This window comes from Orbicella franksi, chromosome 10 (genome assembly GCF_964199315.1).
Source record: "Orbicella franksi chromosome 10, jaOrbFran1.1, whole genome shotgun sequence".
Taxonomy (NCBI): domain Eukaryota; kingdom Metazoa; phylum Cnidaria; class Anthozoa; order Scleractinia; family Merulinidae; genus Orbicella; species Orbicella franksi.
In genome coordinates this window covers 12,027,901-12,048,228 of record NC_138154.1, presented here as the reverse complement: position 1 = coordinate 12,048,228, position 20,328 = coordinate 12,027,901, and the positions used below count along the sequence as shown (strand labels likewise).

Sequence of the window (20,328 nt, the reverse complement as noted above, 5' to 3'; positions counted from 1 at the left end):
TGACTTCCCCTGACATTTTAAAGTGAATAGCGAAAAACTTGTGTAGATTAATCGTCGATGGAAGTATGAAAAGGGAAAAGGAAGGCGATTGGCGCTATTTCACCCACTAAAATTGATCAACACGACAAATTTCACCCCCTTTTTCTCGCCGTTTAATACCTTACATACTTACATACTTTATGTATTTCAACACGGTAAAATCTTCAGTAAATTATTCTAATAGTATAAAAAAAGAAAAGTTTAGTTTGATGAAGGCGAATGAATATCAATCACAATAGAGCTTGCAATATACAATAGGATAGAGTCCAGACTCCCTCTCCCCCCCCCCCCCCACCTCTGTCAGGAGACACGTGGCCTCTTACCTAGCCCCCACCTCCGTTTGGAGATCCATGGCCTCTTAAGTAGCCCCCCACCTCCTTAAGGAGACCCATGGCCTCTTAAGTAGCCCCCCCACCTCCCTCAGGAGACCCATGGCCTCTTATATAGCCCTCCCTCCAAAAAGTGGGTCCCTAGCATGTAACATAGTTTTGACCACTTCCCTTACAAGTACATTGTTTTACAAGATTGCCGTGTGGGAGCCTAACTGACAGTTGTAATAAAGTTGGTCAATTTCCCTTTCGAAGCGTCCAAGAGAGTCTGATTTCCGTAAATAAGCGGGTAGGTTATTCCATGAAAGCGCCCTGCTATAGCCAAAGCCACGCTTGCAATAGTCTGTGCGCGGCTTGGGTGGGTCTAGTTTCAGCTCAGAATTTCTTAGATTACACGGTGTACTGCGGATGCTAAACACGTTTTGCAGGTACGCCAGAGTAAGCTCTCCCATCCCCCTTCCCCCCCCCCCCCGCCAATTTTTGAGTTTAAACATCAACATCGCCGTAAGATTTTTTTTTCCTGCATGTGGAAAGATTGTTCAAGTGGAGTCTATTTAACAGAAAGAAAAACTGGCACGTGTGTCATACCTAGACTTGGAAATGACCCTGGCAGCCCTAAATTTTTGGAGTTTATCGTATAAATACGTTTGTGCTACTTGCTTCTGCGCATCCTTACTGTGCACGCAAATTCACACGCCACGTCATGCACTGAGCGCATGCTCAGTAATAAAATGAACAGTGATAGGGCAGATGGCCATTGCTATAGCTTTGCCTAGATTTAACGATCTTTTTTTTTTTTTTGTAATTTTTATTTTTTTTCAACATTTTGGGTTATAATACATACAATACAACACAAGACATAACACTAGTTACAATACTTACAATACGTCATAACTACAATAGATTACATACAACAAATTATAATTACTAATCGTAGCCTAATTATACCTAAAGAATATACAATGCGTTGTTTACAATAGTGCAGCTACCCAAATACAGAAAAAAAAAAAAAAAAAAAAAAAAGAAAGTAAGTTAGTGACATGCTGAGAAGGAGAAATTACAAATTAAGCTCAACTATTATTAAGAGATGGCATTAGTTTTTCCCACTTTTTGTAATGTTTATAAAGTTGGTTATTTTTGGTAGCTATTTTTTTTTTCAATGTAATAAACGGTTTTTGTCTTTGCTAAAAATATTGTTAATGTTGGTTTAATTTTATTTAATTTACATTTATAAATAAAAAACTTTCCTAGCAGTATCAAGTGATTCAGGATAATAAAGTCTTCGTTGTTGTTGAACACTCCAAACAATATATTTTCAAATGTCAAAGTGTCCAAAGATACATTCTGGTTTGAAAGCCAAGAAGAAAAAGCCCGCCAGAAGTCTTTTGTTGTATCACAATAAAAGAGCAAATGTTCGAGGGACTCGACCTCTTTCAAACAAAAGGTGCACATTGGTGATTCAATCATTTTAAAACGGAATAACCTCTCATTTGTGAAAATTATATCGTTTAATAATTTATATTGGAACTCTCTAATTTTTGTTTCAAGTGTGACAGTGAATGGTAAAGAATAATTTTTTTTCCAGTCTTCTATAACCTCTGGATATTTGTCCTTCAACTTCCTTTTGGCGGTTGGAGGAGTTTGTTTCTTTGTTTTAAATCCTTTATACAAAAGTTTTGAAGAGGCTTTTAACAGATCCGATTTGGTTTCGTCGATATAAATATACACTGTATCCAAATGCTGTTGAGGATATAGTTGCTGATGTTGAATATGTGATTCTTTGATAATTAATCTCCATTCTTTTGGTATGGCATCTACAATTCCTATTAATTTGAAGTACTGGATTGGAGATAGATTCGCTTCCAACACTTTAGGGCTTTCAAGAAATTTACCCGTATCGGATAACAAGTCACCAATTTTAACAATTCCTTTAGTAAACAAGTGTTTTTCAAAAAGAGATTTTCCGTGTATCACAATATTCCTATTATTCCAAATAATTTGGTCTACAACATCCTCATAGGTGGCTACCTTGGATTTCTTTAAATTACGAAATGCCTCTAGACACTCTTTGTAGAATATTGGAAGATGAACCGGTAGTTTACTAGTTTCAAAATCACAGAACAGGATGAGTTTTCCACCTATATTTCCAAAAAAGAAATCATCTAAAATAGTTTTCCAAGTGCTGTTGCTCTCTCCTAGATACTTTTTTAAGATCATCACTCTTTGAGCCGATATCATGGATTCAATATCAAGCATTTTTAGTCCTCCATTTTCAATATCATTGATAAGCGCGGTCCGTTTAATTTTATCGTTACCTTTCCAAATGAAACCGAAAATCAGTCTGTTTATCTCCTTGACAAGATCGTTTGATATTGAGATTGCAGTCGCTTTACTCAAAAATTTTGGAATAATGAAGGTCTTAACTATTTGAATCTTACCAATCAGGGTAAGACCCCTCCACTTCCACATACTCAGCGTTTTTTTAATAGATTTGAATATTGAGTCGAAGTTTGCTTTGTCTCGTGATGGTTTGTGATAGTCAAAAACGGTACCTAATATCTTGATTGATTTTCGCACTTTGTGAGTAAAGTCATTTTGTACTAGTTTATGTGGGCCGATACCAAAAACTTCTGTTTTATCGTCGTTAATTCGGAGACCAGAATGCAATGAAAAAACCTTTAAAGTTGTACAAAGTCGCGAATATGCATTTATGTCTTTTAGAAAACAAGTCATGTCATCTGCAAAAAGCGTGAGTTTGATCTCCACGTTTTTGACCATTATTCCTTGTATGGTTTTATCCTGCCTGATTTGACATGCGAGAACTTCCAAAGCTAAGATGAATAATAAAGGTGATAGAGGGTCACCTTGTCGTACACCACGATGGATACAGAAAAGATCTGTAGTAAAGCCGTTATTTAAGATACAGCTGGATATGTTTGTATAAAATGTTTTTACCCATTGTAAAAAATACGGTCCAAAATTGAATTTTTCCAATACTTTAAATAGATATGTATGGTCCAGAGAATCAAATGCCTTTTCAAAGTCAATTGCCATTAGAATACCTGTTGTATTTGTGAGTTTTGCCAATTCAAGTAAATCATCGATTGTTCTAACTGCATCAAATGTGACCTTCCTTTGATAAAACCATTTTGATTATGGTGAATAAGTTCTGGCAGGATTGGCTCCAGCCTTCTAGCAAACGCTTTGGATGCAATTTTAACATCTACGTTGATCAGTGAGATAGGTCGCCAGTTCTTTATAAATCGTCTATCTTTATCTTTTTTCTCCAATAGAGTAATCATTGCCTGCTTTTGCGAAGTTGATAGTTGCCCGTGTTGGTGAGAGAAGTTTAGAGACTTTTCGAGATACTTTGCAACCACGTGCCAGAACGCCAAGTAAAATTCCACAGTTAAACCGTCACTTCCAGGTGTTTTGTTTTTCGGAAATGTCTTCAATGCTTCGTACAGTTCGGATCTAGTAAGTTGTTTATCTAAAGTCATTTTCTCTTCATCAGACAATTTTTTAGTATCCACTTCATTAAGGAAACGATCAATTGAATTCTCACCTAAATTATACGAGTCTCTATCATAGAGTTTTTCATAGAAATCATGAATCTCTTTCATTATTTCTTTTGGGTCTGTTATATATGAATCATTATCCACGGATAATTTCCGTATACATGTCTTTTTCTTTTTAGCACTTTCTAAATTTAAAAAATACTTGCTATTCTTTTCGCCCTCTTCATACCAACTCACCCGAGATCTTATGATTGCTCCTTGTGTTATATAATCATAATGGCGTTCGTATTCTGATTTGAGAACTTCTAAATCGCAGAGATTTTCAGCACTTGGGTGTTCGTCACATTTTCGCTGACACTCTTTTAATCTAATTTCCAAATTTACCAGCTCTGACCTTCTCTCTTTTGCTTTCTTCTTACTATAACCAATCGTTTCATAGCGTATTTTATATTTTAAATAATCCCAGGTAACCCGCGGGTCTTCGATTTCTCTACTTTCGTCTACCCATTCACCGATTTTGTTTCTAATTAGGTCTACATATTCTTTATCTTCTGACAAACTTGCATTGAATTTCCAAAAAGACGGTCCATAGGTTGAGTTCTCTATACCATTAATGTACAACGTAATGGCGGAATGGTCAGATCTAATAGCAGGGATAATATCGACCTTATCAACCTCTTCCTGTATATTATTTGATATCAACCAATAATCTAACCGCCGTTGAATCATTGGAGTTTTCTGTCTCCAGGAGAAACGTTTTAATTTTGGGTTTCTGATTCTCCAGATGTCTATTAGGTCAAGAGAAAAACATAGATTTTCTATCTTTTTGGACGATTCTTTCAATTTTGGAGATCCTCCCGATCCATCCAAATCTGGGTCGCGGATAACATTAAAGTCACCACCTATTATTATTTTGCAATCAGTGTCAATTTCCAATTTGTCGAATTCGTTCTGTATTTCGTCGTAAAAGATGCATTGTTCGTTGGTCTTATTTGGCGCATAGATATTCAAAAATAAAAAAGATTGACCTTGAACAAGACCTTTTAGAATGATATACCGACCTAGATTATCTTGTTTACATACCTCAAATTTACAGTCAAGCCCTTCTTTGACTAGTGTTAAGACACCTCTGCTGTGTTCAGAACCATGACAAAAAAACAAGTCTCCTCTCCACTGGGATTTCCAGGTGTTTTCCACCTCGGATGTGCTGTAGGTCTCTTGTAGAAAAATTATATCAGCTTTATCCTTCATACACCAATGAAAAAGTGCTTTTCGTTTATCAAAAGATCTTATCCCCCGAACATTTAAGGATAGGATACCAAAATTTAAATTAAGTTTTGTAACTTTTTAAGGACATATTTAAGTGAAAAGGCGAGCAGTTGCAGAGAATGAGATAGTAATCTTTAGTAGATGAGCTAATGAAAAAATTTGCATGTCTCTTGAACAAAAAAAAGGTAAAACTAATTAATATTGAAAAGGAAAAAGAAACAAAAGAAAAACATTTATAACACCTACAACTACAATTGAACATGTATGTAAAACAGTAGCCAGCGATAAAAGCTGTTAATTGCGCTACTAATGGAATAGGTCTTGCACGCATTGCGCTAACTAGATGACACGCATGCAGCTCCATTTTTAAGAACAAGTGTGAATGAGGCTTACATGTTATGAATACCTAGATAGAGAGTTTATGTTCCAAAGAAATTAGAAGATTCGTATACCCTCAATAAAAAGTTTGTCCGGCTCTGATCTTTTGAAGAACGCCGATTTTCCGTCTTCTTTTGCTTTTTTGAACTTAGGCATTAATTCCTTTCTGCGGTCCACAATTTCTTTCGGAAGGTCTGGCGATATTCCGAAACCAGTTCCTTTCAGCTTTCTTGCACTTGACATGACTCGCTCTCTGTCGGAGTATCGCAAAAAACGTGCGATTATTGGTCTTGGTTTTTCTTGCGATGGGTCGCGCTTGCCAATGCGGTGCACTCGTTGATACTCAAAAGAATCCGCCTCGCTGATGTTAAGTTCCTTCTGTATAAAGCCAATTAACACCTCTTTGACATTTTCTTCTGAGAGGTGGAAAGATTCAGCAATGCCGTAGAAGCGAAGGTTTTCCCGTCTTTGATACACCTCCATATACAACTTCTCGTTTCTTAAGGCCTCGATCTTTCCCTTGAATTTGTTTTCGGTGTTTACTGTATTTTCTTGGATAGTTTGTACCAGAAGCTTTACTTTCTTCTTTAAATTTTCTATCTCTGTATTTGCGAACGACATTCCTTCATCTAACACCTTCAGTTTTGTTGTGGCGTCCCTGCTGAAGCTTTCAAACTGCTCAGCTTTATCCTGTAACTTGTTAACCTTTCCATCGACCACTTTCACAAAACCCTCAAGGATGTCCAATTTCTTTTCCATGTTGTCTAACTTCTGCAGAACAAGGTCTAGCTTCGGCATTACAGAATTAGCCAACTCCACGGCAGCGGCGGTTTCGTCTTCTTCGCTCGATTGCACCGTGTCAGACATGTGCAACTTGACTTTGGCTTTCTTCTCCAACGGTGAAAGGGATTCTTCTTCCGACGAGTTGGATACACTTCTCCAAGTTGGCCCAGTTCTCTCTACATGAGTTTTTCGTCTGAACTTTTCTCCTTTTTCTGCCATGTAGAGGCCTCCATATACGAATTTTGAACGGAGCTAGCAAAAACACGTCTATACTCTACCCATGCTCGGCCCAATCCCCCAGATTTAACGATCTTGGACGTTGGGTGATCCCTATTTTTCTTTTGATGGACCATTTTCTTTACCGATTTTCTACATTTAGCGAGAACATGAAGAACATTTAACCATTAACAGTTTGAATTTTGTGCAAAATGCACTGTCGAATTCCGTTGTTTTTACTCTCGGTTTTATCTGTGCGGCGGTTTCAAATGCGTCTAGAAGGATTAAGTTTTGTGAAAACGTTGGCAACATTTCGACTTATTTATGCAACATACCCTCTTCCAAAAAATATGACTAAGATCGTTTACCTCCGTTGACTCACCTTCGATATTTTTAATTATAAACCCCTGTAAATCATGCCACACGCTTTATCTCTGAAACGAAGTCCGTGACCACCATTTTTTTTTTTTTTTTGGCATTTCTGACACAAGTAACTCGTTATCTGACCGTAGTAAATATTAAAAAAAAAAATCTATCGACTCGAAAATTTTCCTTAAAGTCCCTGTTGTAATGTAGGCAACGTTACCGAGTTGATTTATGCTCGGAACGTCGATCGCAACGTGTAACTTTTACCTTGTCAAGTTAGGTCTTTTTTCCCTTTTTAACTACTACCAAGAACTATTGGACTATTCGAAAGTTGAGCGTGTCCAGACACCTTAAGTTGTTATAGCCTTTGTTATTTTTATGCTTCAAGTAAGAGTAGAATTATCTTTATATCGCGTATTATTGCCTGTAATCGTTTAGTATCTTGTATTAAATTTGAGTGCTTATATCTGTTACTTAACTTAGATTTCTGTTTTTTCATTGTCGTATTTCAGTTCGAACCGATTTACGCGACATTCAGTGCGTGAATTGTCTGTCTTGAGACTAATTGAGTTTTGTAATTGTACTACGAACCTTATCACTCTTCAATAGACTCTGTTCACGTTACTGTTCAGCGATTAATTCTTGTCGAGATTTTGTAAAAACGAACTCGACAACGGTCTGCTTATGGGATTTACCTGGATCTTAGTTTGGTAATCTGTCCTTGTGAATTACAAGCCTATCAGTGCTATTTTACAGCTGTGACCTATGTTTGGAAAAGAGAGAGAGAAGGATGACAATGTCTGTCAACTCCACTGTTCCTTTTCACTTCAAACATGCGCGCTGTGGTGAAGATTGTATGATTGATAAAAAAGGAAAAACAGGTGTTCTTTGTTCGTTTTTTAGCTAGTAGTTTCCAAGTATTAATGCCGACGTCGAATTTTAACAAAACTTAAACAATGTGGAATCGGCAACTTGGATCCGGCACCTTCAATTTTAGTTCCCTTCTTTTATACAACGAAATGGTCTCAACCGTGTAAAAAGCTATTGGAATAGTAAAATGCAAAAACTGAAAACTTCAAAATTTTGGTAAAAGAGCCTGTTAAAACGCTACCTTGGAAAGATGCATATCCAAATATCAAGTTGAACATTAATTTCTGTAAACAATGGCATGTCGCAAAATTGGTTTCATATGTATTTTAGATCAAGGAACAAGGTTTGGTTTCCTTTGCTTAAAAACAAATTATAAACGTTATAAAAGTCATCAAGGACCAAATATTGTAGCATGGGACCGTAGAAAATGAATTGATCATTTATGTAATTTCCTTCAGTGTCGTACCCTTTCGTATTCACTGCCTGGTCGCATTTTGAACCGTTTCCATGATGCAAGTGTAACAATTTCTCATTCTCCTACAGGTCCACTCCTGTGTCTACAACACGTTAGGAAAAATTAACTGTTTCCTATTTCATAAACGAATGAAATAATAAAACTAAAAGAGTAATCTCAATGTTATAAATTTTCTATCCTTGAGTTGACCTCTTCGCAATGTCCTATCGAGAAAAAACTTATCGGAGGTATTATCTACGGCTACAGGCCGAAGGCTGAGGGTAAAGTTTTTGTTTTTGGAATATACCGACCACAATCGTTTTTATTTTATTTCATTTTATAAAACTGCCAAAGTTAATATATATCTAAAGAAAATATTAAAGTGAAATATGAAAGCTATTCAATTACCCTCGCATACTCAAGAAGGCAAACAAAAGCGAATAAAACATTTTTCTAGAAGTTTCCATCTAGTAGAACTACCAAAACTAACAGCCAAAGATTTTAAAATCGCGAAAGTAAGGTAAATCTTTTCTCTTGATGTTTCCATTTAAGAGAACTTGCAAAGTTAACAGCAAAGGATTTTGAAATCGCAAGAAATAAAATGAAAAAGAGTAAAATAGCAGTCCAAATGTATAGGTGTTGTAGAATCCTTATTGTTCTTATGTAAAATGATTGCTTCTGGATAACAACACTTGCTTTCGATTTGAAATCTTTTTATTAACCGAAGCAATGTCTTTTTTTATTATCATTATTATTCTGCGTTCTTCTTGTTTTTTTTTTTATTTGTTTTTTGTTTTTTTTTTTTCTTCTCTTTGTTCTTTTTTTTTTCTTTAACGATCACAGAGCCGATATAGTTTAAAGTGAACAAAGACCTGTTGGAATCTGTATCGTGAAAAATTGCCCCGCGCATTATCCAATCAATTTCTATAATTCAGGATTCTGAAATGGTGAGATACTTGAGAAAAGAGATAAACGAGTATATTTGATACATATGCCTCAACACACGGAGTATCGCACTCGTGTAAGACCGAGGATGACACGTGCGAATACACTATCTTTGCCGCAATTCGCTTTAAGCACGACGAAATTATTTTACTTCGAATAACATTCTAAGACAGATCGACCCCTGGTTTAACAGATGTCACAACATCAAAATACTAATAAAAACCGCTGTCACGTCCGTTTAAAGTGGTGTCCTTTATGTCACTGCATTTCCCTTAAAACGTATCACTTTTAATTTCTGCACATGCTGGTAGTTTTGTACATAGCATGGGTTTCTATTGTATGCGCCAACTAAACATTCATGTAGTATGGGTTCTCTCCCGGCTTGGCTGACACTTTACATACTTACTCGCACTTTTTGTATTTTGCTTGCGTGCGTAGTTTTATTTATATAAAATTATTGTTTTCAGGGCGAGGCTGAATATTTTTACTTTCCTGCCGATTTTATGCTGAAAATATTCTTGTGAACATTCTCAGAAAGAAAAAAAATGTGCAAATATATTTTCTTAATTTTGGTATTATTCTTTTGAACATTCTCACAAAGAAAAAAATATACATATATATATTCTTAATTTTGGTATTATTCTATTTTTCCTTTCTTGCTAGAATGATTAGCGGGACCGTCTTTACTCTTTAGTTACTCTTTAATTTTGAATTCATTTAAGCACGCTGATGAAACCGCCGATAACCCTGTTGACAAGAAATCGTGCAACTGCCGACAAAAGATCACATGCCCACTTAGCGGAAACTGCCTCCAATCATCAGTCATCTACCAAGCCACCGTCACACGCAACGACAATAACACCTGAAAAAGATACATCGGACTAACAGAAAACGACTTCAAGACAAGATACAGAAACCACACTACATCATTCCGTCACGCAAACCACAGGAACTTTACCAAACTCAGCACACACATCTGGATTCTTAAAGACAGCAACATTGACCACTCTATTTCATGGCGTATCATTTCATCTAGTTCGTCCTACAACAGTTCAAGTAGAAGATGTAATCTCTGTCTCAAAGAGAAATTTTTAATCATCTGTCGACCTAATCTGTCATCACTTAACAAACGTAACGAACTTGTATCTTCTTGCCGCCACAGAAACAAAGCGTAACTACGTAACAACTAAACATTTAAATTTTCAGCAACAAAAATTGTGTAACTTTTATAGTATTTGACCGATGGTTTTGAACATTCTTGTCATGAAAATCCCCTAAAGAGTGAGCGATCACGAAACAGGCTTGTCGGGATGAAAGTGTCGTTTTTGTTTTTGTTTTTGTTTTTTCTTTCTATCTTCAATATATATATTGCGCTCTACTTCAATGTATCGAGCACCGTAGTACGGAAAAATCGAAACACAGACTCCCTATATTCTTAACGGTATAAGAAAGGAGAGCATTATCTACAACACTGTCCCCAGTTAGTTTTTCTTTTTTTTTTTTTTTTTTCTTTTTTTTTTAAGCTAAATATCATTGACTCTTAAATAAAGTCTTTCATTCATTCATTCATTCATTCGTTCGTTCGTTCGTTCGTTCGTTCGTTCGTTCGTTCATTCATTCATTCACCTGTTTCTAAAGGGCCTGGTGGTCCTCTCTCGTCAGGAGCATGAAACACTGACCAACTAAGGTTCCTTTCATAGGCTGATCGTTCAAGCGTGCTTTATTAAGTACTTGCTTGTATGCCGGCACGCACTCGCCAGTGTCTTCGTTTTGTTTACGGTGCTCGCGCCCAGTTTGCATATGATGAAGAATTTTTCCGTTATGCACAGGCTGCATTTCTTTGTCACATTTGAATATGGTATGGCACGAGCCATTATTTTCCAGGTCACAGCAAATTTGTCCTTCAGGGACCAGATGTGCTTGCTCAACTCGGTTGCGTTCCTTTTATTTTCGTTTCGAAATGAAGCCGTGTGATTGCTGAATCTTATTTTGAATTGATTCGCGATAGGTCTGATATATGTTTCCTTTCCCTTGGGGCTTTCAACTCTAGTTTGGTAGACCACGTTTTGGGTTAGGTATTCACCACTTAACGAGCAAATGTGTTTGTCTCTACAATTGCCGACACAACGTCAGATTGTCTGTCCAATCATAATTCTCATGCCGTTAAGTAATTTTGGAGCAAAACTGCAAAAACTTTGAACAACTTTAAAAGCACTATTAAAAAGTTTGACGTTAGCTCTCTGCTGGACGACTGATGTATGCGTTGTTCTTGCTGTTCATGTATGTAGTTAGTTGTGAAATAACAAATTAGGTAATAATATTATGATAGTATTTATCAACAAATTAGTGTTTTTTTGTTTTGTTTTTTTTTTATTCAATTTTAATATTATAATATTTTCTTAATTTTGCTAAATCTTAGGTGAATACATTTTACTTCATATTTTAGTCTCCCCAATTAGTAGAGCACTTGTGCTCAGCTAGTAAGACTGAGACTTAAATAAAGTTGTCATTCAGTCGTTCAAATAGAGTATGGCATGACGCATGGAAGTAAATGTGCAGAAATGTTTCAGCAACGAACATACAATTAGCGCTGTTTTAGACGGTTTTTGGCTAGCCAGTTTGCCTTTTAGAAAAAGAACTGAATTTTATTTGGTTTAATTAAAAAATAGTTTCGTTATTTCTTACACGAATAAGTTAGTTCAAAGACCAAATAACCAAAATAAACCATTCAGCTTGCTCTATTGCCGGTACAATATCCTCTATGTATTGGACCGGGCACTTTCCCGAATGATGCCGCGCGACTGAGATCTTCTGGTAGTTTTATGGCTTACGTTTATGAAAGAACTTGCTTTCACATAAGATAGCTTTTTGATTTATTTAACATCACATGTGACTGATTCGCCTTCTTGGCTCCCAATCACAATTGCGCGCTTGTTTTCGATTTCTTTTTCGGTACGTGTTCGTGGCAGTTTTTCTTAACATTTTCCGTCGGGTAATAAATATCGTATTAACCATGCTTGCTCGGGACCGTACTTGGAGGATATCGGCCCTCGGTCTTTTTTCAGTATACGGACCTTGCTGTGCTCGGTCCGTACCGTCAAGACCTCGGCCGAAATCCTCCCAGTACGGCACTCGCGCATGTTTAATTACAAATTTTCAACACAAAATTATATTTTCAATATCTTAAACTTGGCTTTATTCTCATAACATTCTTAAAAATTCGAAAATTTTACTTTCGATATTCTTGAATCGCTTGAGTTGAGTGCATGAAACGTATTATTTTTCCACGCACTTTAATAGAACGAGTAAGCATTGCATTGGTTCTTAATGATTTGTTTGCATAATGAATAATTTTATTTTCACTGCACACGGGTTGCACTTAAAGCGTAACATTAGCAGGCTCTACTTTTGAGTCGACGGGTGTCGAATTGTGACGGCTCTACGACGACAATTTTACCCTCTCCCCTCTCTCGACTCCAATAGCATATCCTTTCCTGTGAGAGAAGTTTGTTCACGATTAGACTTCCGGTGAGTTTTGTCAACTATTTAAACTGCCCATTGTTCCATAGATCACTAATTGGAAAGGTGATAAAGCTCATTGTTCCAGTAATTTGAAAAAATATGTTGCAAAATTGATCGGAGAAAGTTTCAAAAAAAAAATGTTCGGCAACGTTTCTTTCTGAGGAATCACCTTAATTAAAACGATGAAATAAAAAAAAAAAAAAAAAGAACAGCGTGATAATTTCTCTTAAAAACCTCACTGCAAGAAAGCGGGCAATGATCGCTGTACTTCTATAACTTCAATAAACTCAGGTCGCTTTTTATTCGTCTGTCTTCAATTTGATGATCTACCGCACCCAAATTCGCAATTAGCCAATCAGAAGCCGTGTCTACTGTCCTCAAACCGTGTGATATCTGACCTGATATGGCTAGGTTATCATGGTCACTTGGCCGAATATGAGTACGGTAAATACCGAATCATACATTTTTTGTTATGCTTCGGCAGCACATAAGGCTTGTTGGTCTTCGAACCATGGGTCGTCCAAACTCGATCACCCGACATACCTCCAAAGTGTACCACAAAGGCACGATTAGTTATTAGGAATAATAGTGACAAAAACTGGTTGACGGTTGGTGGCCTTGGGCAGCCAAAAAGAAATCTGGCCACCCGTCACTTGACTACACAGCGCACAGCACATGCCGAGCGGTAAGGTCTCACATAAATGGCTTGATGCCCTTTGAGAGAACAATAGAACAAAGAACAGAAACAATGCCCCTAACCCTAAAACAATAACAGCTGCCAACATTGAAGACTGATTTATTATAGTGTGGTCGTCCGGGTGAGTGTAGTTCTGAAAAGAACTGTTGTTGGTGCCTGACGTTTCGACAACCTGAGCGGAAGTCATCTTCAGAGTCAAGTGAATAGTGTTTGTCAGTCGATGATGTTATAAGTCTGGTCCGTTGAACGTGATTGGTCAGTATAGCCATGATGGTATTGGCTGAAAGACTCGTGTAAAGTTTGTCATCAGTCATTGGTGGGTTTCGATCCGTCTATTGTTAGTCAAGTAGGTCGGTTTTCGGTCCGTGTATTGTTAAGTCGGTCTGTTAGAAGTCCGTTTGTCGGTTTCGTTTCTGTCGGGGATAAGTCGTTTATAAGGCGCCGGTAGTTGTTGACATCTGTTAAGAGGCGTTTGTTCTAGGTTAGTGTACCAGCTTTCCAGAGTCAGTCGTTGAAAATAGTTTGTACTGTAGGTTAAGCACTGAGCAGAGTCCTAGTCAATGTTGTGGTTTGTCAGTTGGTGATGTACAGCAATGTGATTGTTGGCATCACCATTTCTCGTGGCTCGTTTGTGTTCAGTCAGTCTCGTGTTAGGGTTTCTGCCAGTCTCACCAATGTAGGAAGCCTGGCAGTCGGAGCATTTGATCTTGTAAACTGCTCCCTGTCTGTCGTTAGGTTCGTCTCTGTCTTTCACGTTGGTCAGCAAGTGTCGTAACGTAGTTGTAGGTCTGTGGGCTACACGAATGTTGTAGGGCTGTAGAATCCGTGAGATGGTCTCAGAAGTGCCCTTAATTTAAGGTATAGTCACTGTAGTAACTGGTGTAGGGTTCCTGTTCGTAGCGTCAGCTTCAGTAGGTCGGTAAATGTTTCGTCTAATAAAGTCAGCGTTGTAGTTGTTTTTGTGAAAAACACCTTCAAGGTATCTGTTTTCGTCACGTAAGCTGTCCGGTGTGTCACAAACTAGTTGCGCTCGTCTCGTCAAAGTCTTTATAGTCGTGGCTTTGTGTGAAGTCGGGTTGTAGGATGATTCGTCAAGTAATCTGTCGGTATGCGTCGGTTTTCCGTACACTGTCGTTCGTAGTTCGTTGTTGTCGCGGCTTACCAAACAGTCTAGAAAAGGAAGTTTTCCATTTTCTTCGATCTCTTTAGTAAACTGGATGTCGGCGTTCTGTTCGTTTAGGTGGTCGTGAAAATCGTCAATTTTGTCTTTGTGAACGGCGGTAAAGGTGTCGTCAACGTAGCGTAACCAAAGCGGTATCGTTTGTCGGCAAGTTGCAAGGGCGCGTTCCTCCACGTGTTGCATCACAATTTCTGCGGTAACAACAGAAACAGGCGACCCCACTGCTGTTCCATGCAACTGTTTCTAGTGTTTATTGTTGTACTGAAAGTAAGTCGATGTAAGGCAAAGGTTCAGTAAGTCCATGATGTTCTCTGTAGGTAACGGTAGTTTAACAGTAGATTGTTGTATAGCGGTCTCGGTACACTGTAATGCCAATTGAAGTGGAATACTGGTGAACAGTGATTTCACATCAAAGGACACAAGTCTGTAGTCGTCAGGTATCTGTACTGTCTTAATAGCGTCAATAAAGTTCTCCGTAGATTGTAGTTTGCGTCTTGATTTGTCGGTAAGGGGTTGCAGTATGGTCGTCAAGTACTTAGATAGTTGATACGTAGGGGACCCACAGAATGACACTATAGGTCGCATCGGTATACCAGGTTTGTGCAGTTTCGGTAGTCCGTAAAGTTTCACAGATCCTACAGCCCTACAACATTCGTGTAGCCCACAGACCTACAACTACGTTACGACACTTACTGACCAACGTGAAAGACAGAGACGAACCTAACGACAGACAGGGAGCAGTTTACAAGATCAAATGCTCCGACTGCCAGGCTTCCTACATTGGTGAGACTGGCAGAAACCTTAACACGAGACTGACTGAACACAAACGAGCCACGAGAAATGGTGATGCCAACAATCACATTGCTGTACATCACCAACTGACAAACCACAACATATTGACTGGGACTCTGCTCAATGCTTAACCTACAGTACAAACTATTTTCAACGACTGACTCTGGAAAGCTGGTACACTAACCTAGAACAAACGCCTCTTAACAGATGTCAACAACTACCGGCGCCTTATAAACGACTTATCCACGACAGAAACGAAACCGACAAACGGACTTCTAACAGACCGACTTAACAATACACGGACCGAAAACCGACCTACTTGACTAACATAGACGGATCGAAACCCACCAATGACTGATGACAAACTTAACACGAGTCTTTCAGCCAATACCATCATGGCTATACTGACCAATCACGTTCAACGGACCAGACTTATAACATCATCGACTGGCAAACACTATTCACTTGACTCTGAAGATGACTTCCGCTCAGGTTGTCGAAACGTCAGGCACCAACAACAGTTCTTTTCAGAACTACACTCACCCGGACGATCACACCATACGAACTACTGATACTCCTGGGTTCAAACCATTTACTGTATTGAAGACTGAATTACAAGCTTACGAGGGCTGCTACACTTCTGCTACTTCAACCCTCTTCTGATACATCAGAGCGATTACTAGAAAACTCATTTGGTAATAACCGCATTCAATATTTTATAAGACAAATAATTTTGATGTGGCCTCGTAGAAGAAACAACAAAAGAGGATTTCATCGACCATCCTCCAACCACCATCCTCTTGATCAGTTGTGGGAAAGAGGAGGTTGGGGTGGGGTGGGTGTTTGCCTTTTTACCCTGATTTTAGTTCATTTTGTTTAGATCAGAGAAACATTGGGAAAAAAAAAGATATTGGTATGCAAAGCGTTGCTATAACCTGCAGTTGATTTGAAATAAATAGATATCAGTCTGTCCAGAGACGTTTCTCTTTTGGTAACTAGTTGTTTTTTTTCGAGCGCGCGAGGAAGTCAAGAAGCTGACGCTAAACCATTACATCTTTTCCTGGGCCATGTTCTTGCGCTCAAACTTTTTCAAATTCCCTACAGTTAATACTTTTGATTGGGCTCTATACGAACTCAGGGCAAAAAGGACGGTTTGTAGACAGATGAACAATTAATGGGAGGCAAGAATTTCAAGTTTCAAGTTTCAGCAAAAACAAAAAAAACTGTTTTTGCTCTCCTTAAATCGATAAATAGTAAGTCCTTTTCAAATATACTTTGAAGTTATGTCGTGAAGAACAAACCTTAGCCGTCTAAGATTGTAGATGACTCTACTTAACAAAAGTTTTGGTAACATCAAAAAGGAAAGCGTGATGATGTAAAAAGGGGAAAAAAGGTAGAAACTGAAACCACAAAAGATGAACTGATTTAAAAAAGAAAACAAAAGTGTTAGTAAGGTTATTGGAAATGGTTAGGGAACAATATTTATGATTTGTATTAGTTTGTTGTTGTTGTTGCTACTGCTGCCTGTTTTTCTTTTCTTTTCTTTTTTTGTTTTTGCTTGTTTGTTTTTATTTTACTTGAGCTACTTAGCAGGTAAACGTTCGGCCTGCACAGTATGAAAGGATGCGATGAAATATCCTGCTGCAGCTGGAAGCCTCTTTTTATACCGTGCACTGCGTGTATCAAGACTATGTCAATGCTTGACGTGAGCTGCAGCGTGGCTAAACGCTGATGTCCTTGATTCTGGAAAGATACTTGTATAGGTTCACAGCATAGGGATCTTTGCGCGTACGTACAAAATTTATACCAAAAAAAAAAAAAAATCTGCCCCGTTTAGAGAGGGAGGGGTTTAAGTAAGGGCCTATATGTCCCGTATCCATTGACAACTTTAAACAACAACATCGAGCATTTTTGACTTTTTTCTTTTTGTGGGGGGCTTCAGCCTCCACTATGCTATTGTCGGCGGAATTTATTTGTCTATGTGTCGCGTATCGCGAGGTCTTCTGGGAGGAATTGAGTAGGCTTATATGACGTTATGACGTTACGTTCTCATGGCCACAAACATATTGCGATCTCGTTCTTTATGAACACTGACAACAACAGCAGTAAAATTAACAAGAAATTGTCAATACAAACTTGCATGTAATTTCGTTGCATTAAACGGGTTTTGTGGTCAATATTGACAGAAGTAACATTATATTACTTTGGTTGAAAGTAAAAGTTCCAGAGCGGAAAACAAGACAATGTACTAACCTGGGATGATACAAACGGCAACATTAAACGCAAAAAACATTTCCGCTGGCAATACTGGCCTAGCAACGATTACACGTATTGAGATGTTTATCCCAGTCGTCTGTCCCTTTTGTTCCTTTGGTGGGCCGGAGAGCAGGGAGCTGTATTTCCTCGTTGTTTACATTAGGTTACGGCAAATAGACACTACCTCTGACGTCTTTCCTCGACTATCTCGTTTGCACGCTAATAATTGAAGAAAAACTGCCCCGCCACCAGCAATGCCAGGCGATTTTTTTGATCCGAAAGAACAGTTAATATTTTCAAAACCAAGGAAAAACCTTTAGGTGAGATCGACATCTCGAAGTCTTGTCATCTGACCTTTGAATCTGTAACGGGTCACGCCTTCCGAAAACGAGAAAATCGATGTAAACAAGGGGTTTGTCGAAGTCCCAAAATTAAATTCAGGGAAAAGCTTCGCTCACTATTAACTTGCAGTTTGTTCTACTAAACAGCAAACGAGACCAGTGAACTGAGGATCCACTCTGTTTTTCCATGCAGCGTGACGTTAAAAATAGAATTTTCGCGGGAGAATTTAGCATAAATAATGGTAAGGATTTGGCAAGTTTGAAATGTTTACGTATGTTAATAACGATGTCACAGCTTAAATGTTCTATTCTGCAGTCTAGCTAACTATTTTTTGCGAATATTTTAGTAAAACATGGATAACAATCGCAGAACGTCGGTATAGGGTGATATTCTTCGTTAAAAATTTGGCGGGAAATATTTCTGATTAATGATTTTTTTGGACTTCACGTGACCAATTGCTCCGATTTCCCTATAGATACCAATTTTAACTAATCTAGATATTGATAACAGTGCAAGAGACTATCACAAGAATGTCTTTCTGTGGAAATAAACTGCCGCACTTTTGAAAAACGACTCACTGAAAATGGCTAAAATTTGGGCCACGCTCATTAACGATTCGGCGGCGATATTTGGCACCTCGTGAAAACCATAGAATTAATGTGAAAAACCTCTAATATTTCTCAATTAACTAATAAGGGAACAAACATTACCTCACGAAAATAAGAGTTTCTGGAATTTGTAGGAAGTACCTTTTAGGCTCACATATAGTTGCCCGAAATTTCGGCCATTTTAGACCGCTTTAGAGGCCAAAATCATTATGTGGTGATATCTCGAAGAAAAACGAGCGCCTACCTCGGCAAATGTCATGGTTGTTAATCTTTTCGGATAGCTTTTATACTGTGAAAGGATGAATGTAAATGGCCGACCTAGATCTTTTGGTACTGCCCGGTTTTCTCTGACAATGACACTTAACTTCGAGGATTTGTACGGGATACCCTTTTCATTTGAGAGATACACTTTGGTCAGCATTGAAGAGCTTAAAAACCTATTAAAGTTGCAATTGTGTTGCGCAGAAACATGGACTGGTTCTTTCAAAATGAAAGGTGGTGTCAACTCACAAACATGGACTGGTCCTTTCAAAATGAAATGTGGTTGTCAAGCTGATGTGCAACAAGTTCAACACGACCAGGAATGTGATTACAGTCAATGAATGTGTGTACAAGAAATTCTCCTAAAAAGCCGGTAACAGTTGCTTTGTGTTCTTCAAATAACAAATTAATTAACTTCCCACTGTGAATAGCATGATAAAAAATATGTTGTTATCTTTTTGTATCTTAAAACAGATCCAACCGATCAAAGTAGTATTGGGTTTGACAAAACAATTATAACATCTACAATGAGAGACGTCTGTACCAGGTCATGTGCGCATAAGAACCTAGTAAACCAGAGTGAAGCACACTGAGCAATGTGGAACACTCCTTTAGACATAATTTTGATGTTTGTCATGTAGCAATGACTTTTTATCAAGTTTCAGCTTATAAACCTGTACTGCATACTTTTCACGTGAGTCGTTGGAAGTGCTATTACACAACTCTTTATACAACTGTATGCTAACGGCCACTTGAAGATTACTATTGAATCCAGAAACAAACATGGATGTACTCTTCTATCCAGAAATTATTATGCAAACTACTAGTCAATCATCAACATATACTTTTAACATCACAAGGATCTACACGTATCAAAAGAAGCATGCAGACTGTATGAACAATATGTTCCTTTTTTTTATTTTATATATATATATTGTTTTTAATGCATTTACAGTAACTTGTTACCACATTTTGTATCATCTTAAAGCTGGCAATCAACAAAAGAACCTACATCCTGTAATTTGAAGATTTCGCAATTGAGCTACTAGTATTTAAAACGTCGATCCATATACTGTACATGCATTGTCTTCTCACTAAAGTTTCACTTTTCCGAGTGAAAAAAAAAAAAATTGCGCAAAAAAAAAAAAAAGGGAAGGGTAGGAGTTGGGATGATGTAAATAGGATACACACATGACTTTTGGGGCGCATATAGTTTATTTGTTGCTCGAGTAACATCATTTGCACCCTCGCTCCGCTGGGGCGCGACAAAAGTCATTTCATTATTATTATTATCAATACACAAGGCCAAATCGTACAAAATCATTTAAATTAATAAGAAAAAAAACGAAGCTATGATATGGAAAGTTGTTGCTAAAATACGATAAGCTAAACAAAAGCTAAACAAAAATCCTTTCTGTTTACAATAAAAGTCAAATGCTATCTAGTTTCAAAAAGATTAGTAACAATGATTAGCAAAAATCAAATGACTGCCTTGTAAGCTCC

At 37.8% G+C, this 20,328-nt stretch overlaps 2 protein-coding genes across 2 annotated transcripts in view; both read right to left on the bottom strand.

The window, feature by feature from the left end:
• Window positions 1-20,328, bottom strand: part of LOC145500477 (uncharacterized) — a 227,602-nt gene that overhangs the window by 66,820 nt on the left and 140,454 nt on the right. The gene's annotated exons all lie outside the window — the stretch shown is intronic.
• LOC145499719 (uncharacterized) lies at window positions 4,318-6,622 on the bottom strand. The gene has a single exon (XM_081479243.1). It carries the CDS (start codon window positions 6,533-6,535, stop codon window positions 5,591-5,593), a length of 945 nt encoding a protein of 314 aa, XP_081335369.1. The 5' UTR covers window positions 6,536-6,622; the 3' UTR covers window positions 4,318-5,590.

What these genes read in the sequence shown, in the direction of transcription:
- LOC145499719 (XM_081479243.1), bottom strand. Translation starts at nt 6,535, where the DNA reads ATGGCAGAAAAAGGAGAAAAGTTCAGACGAAAAACTCATGTAGAGAGA.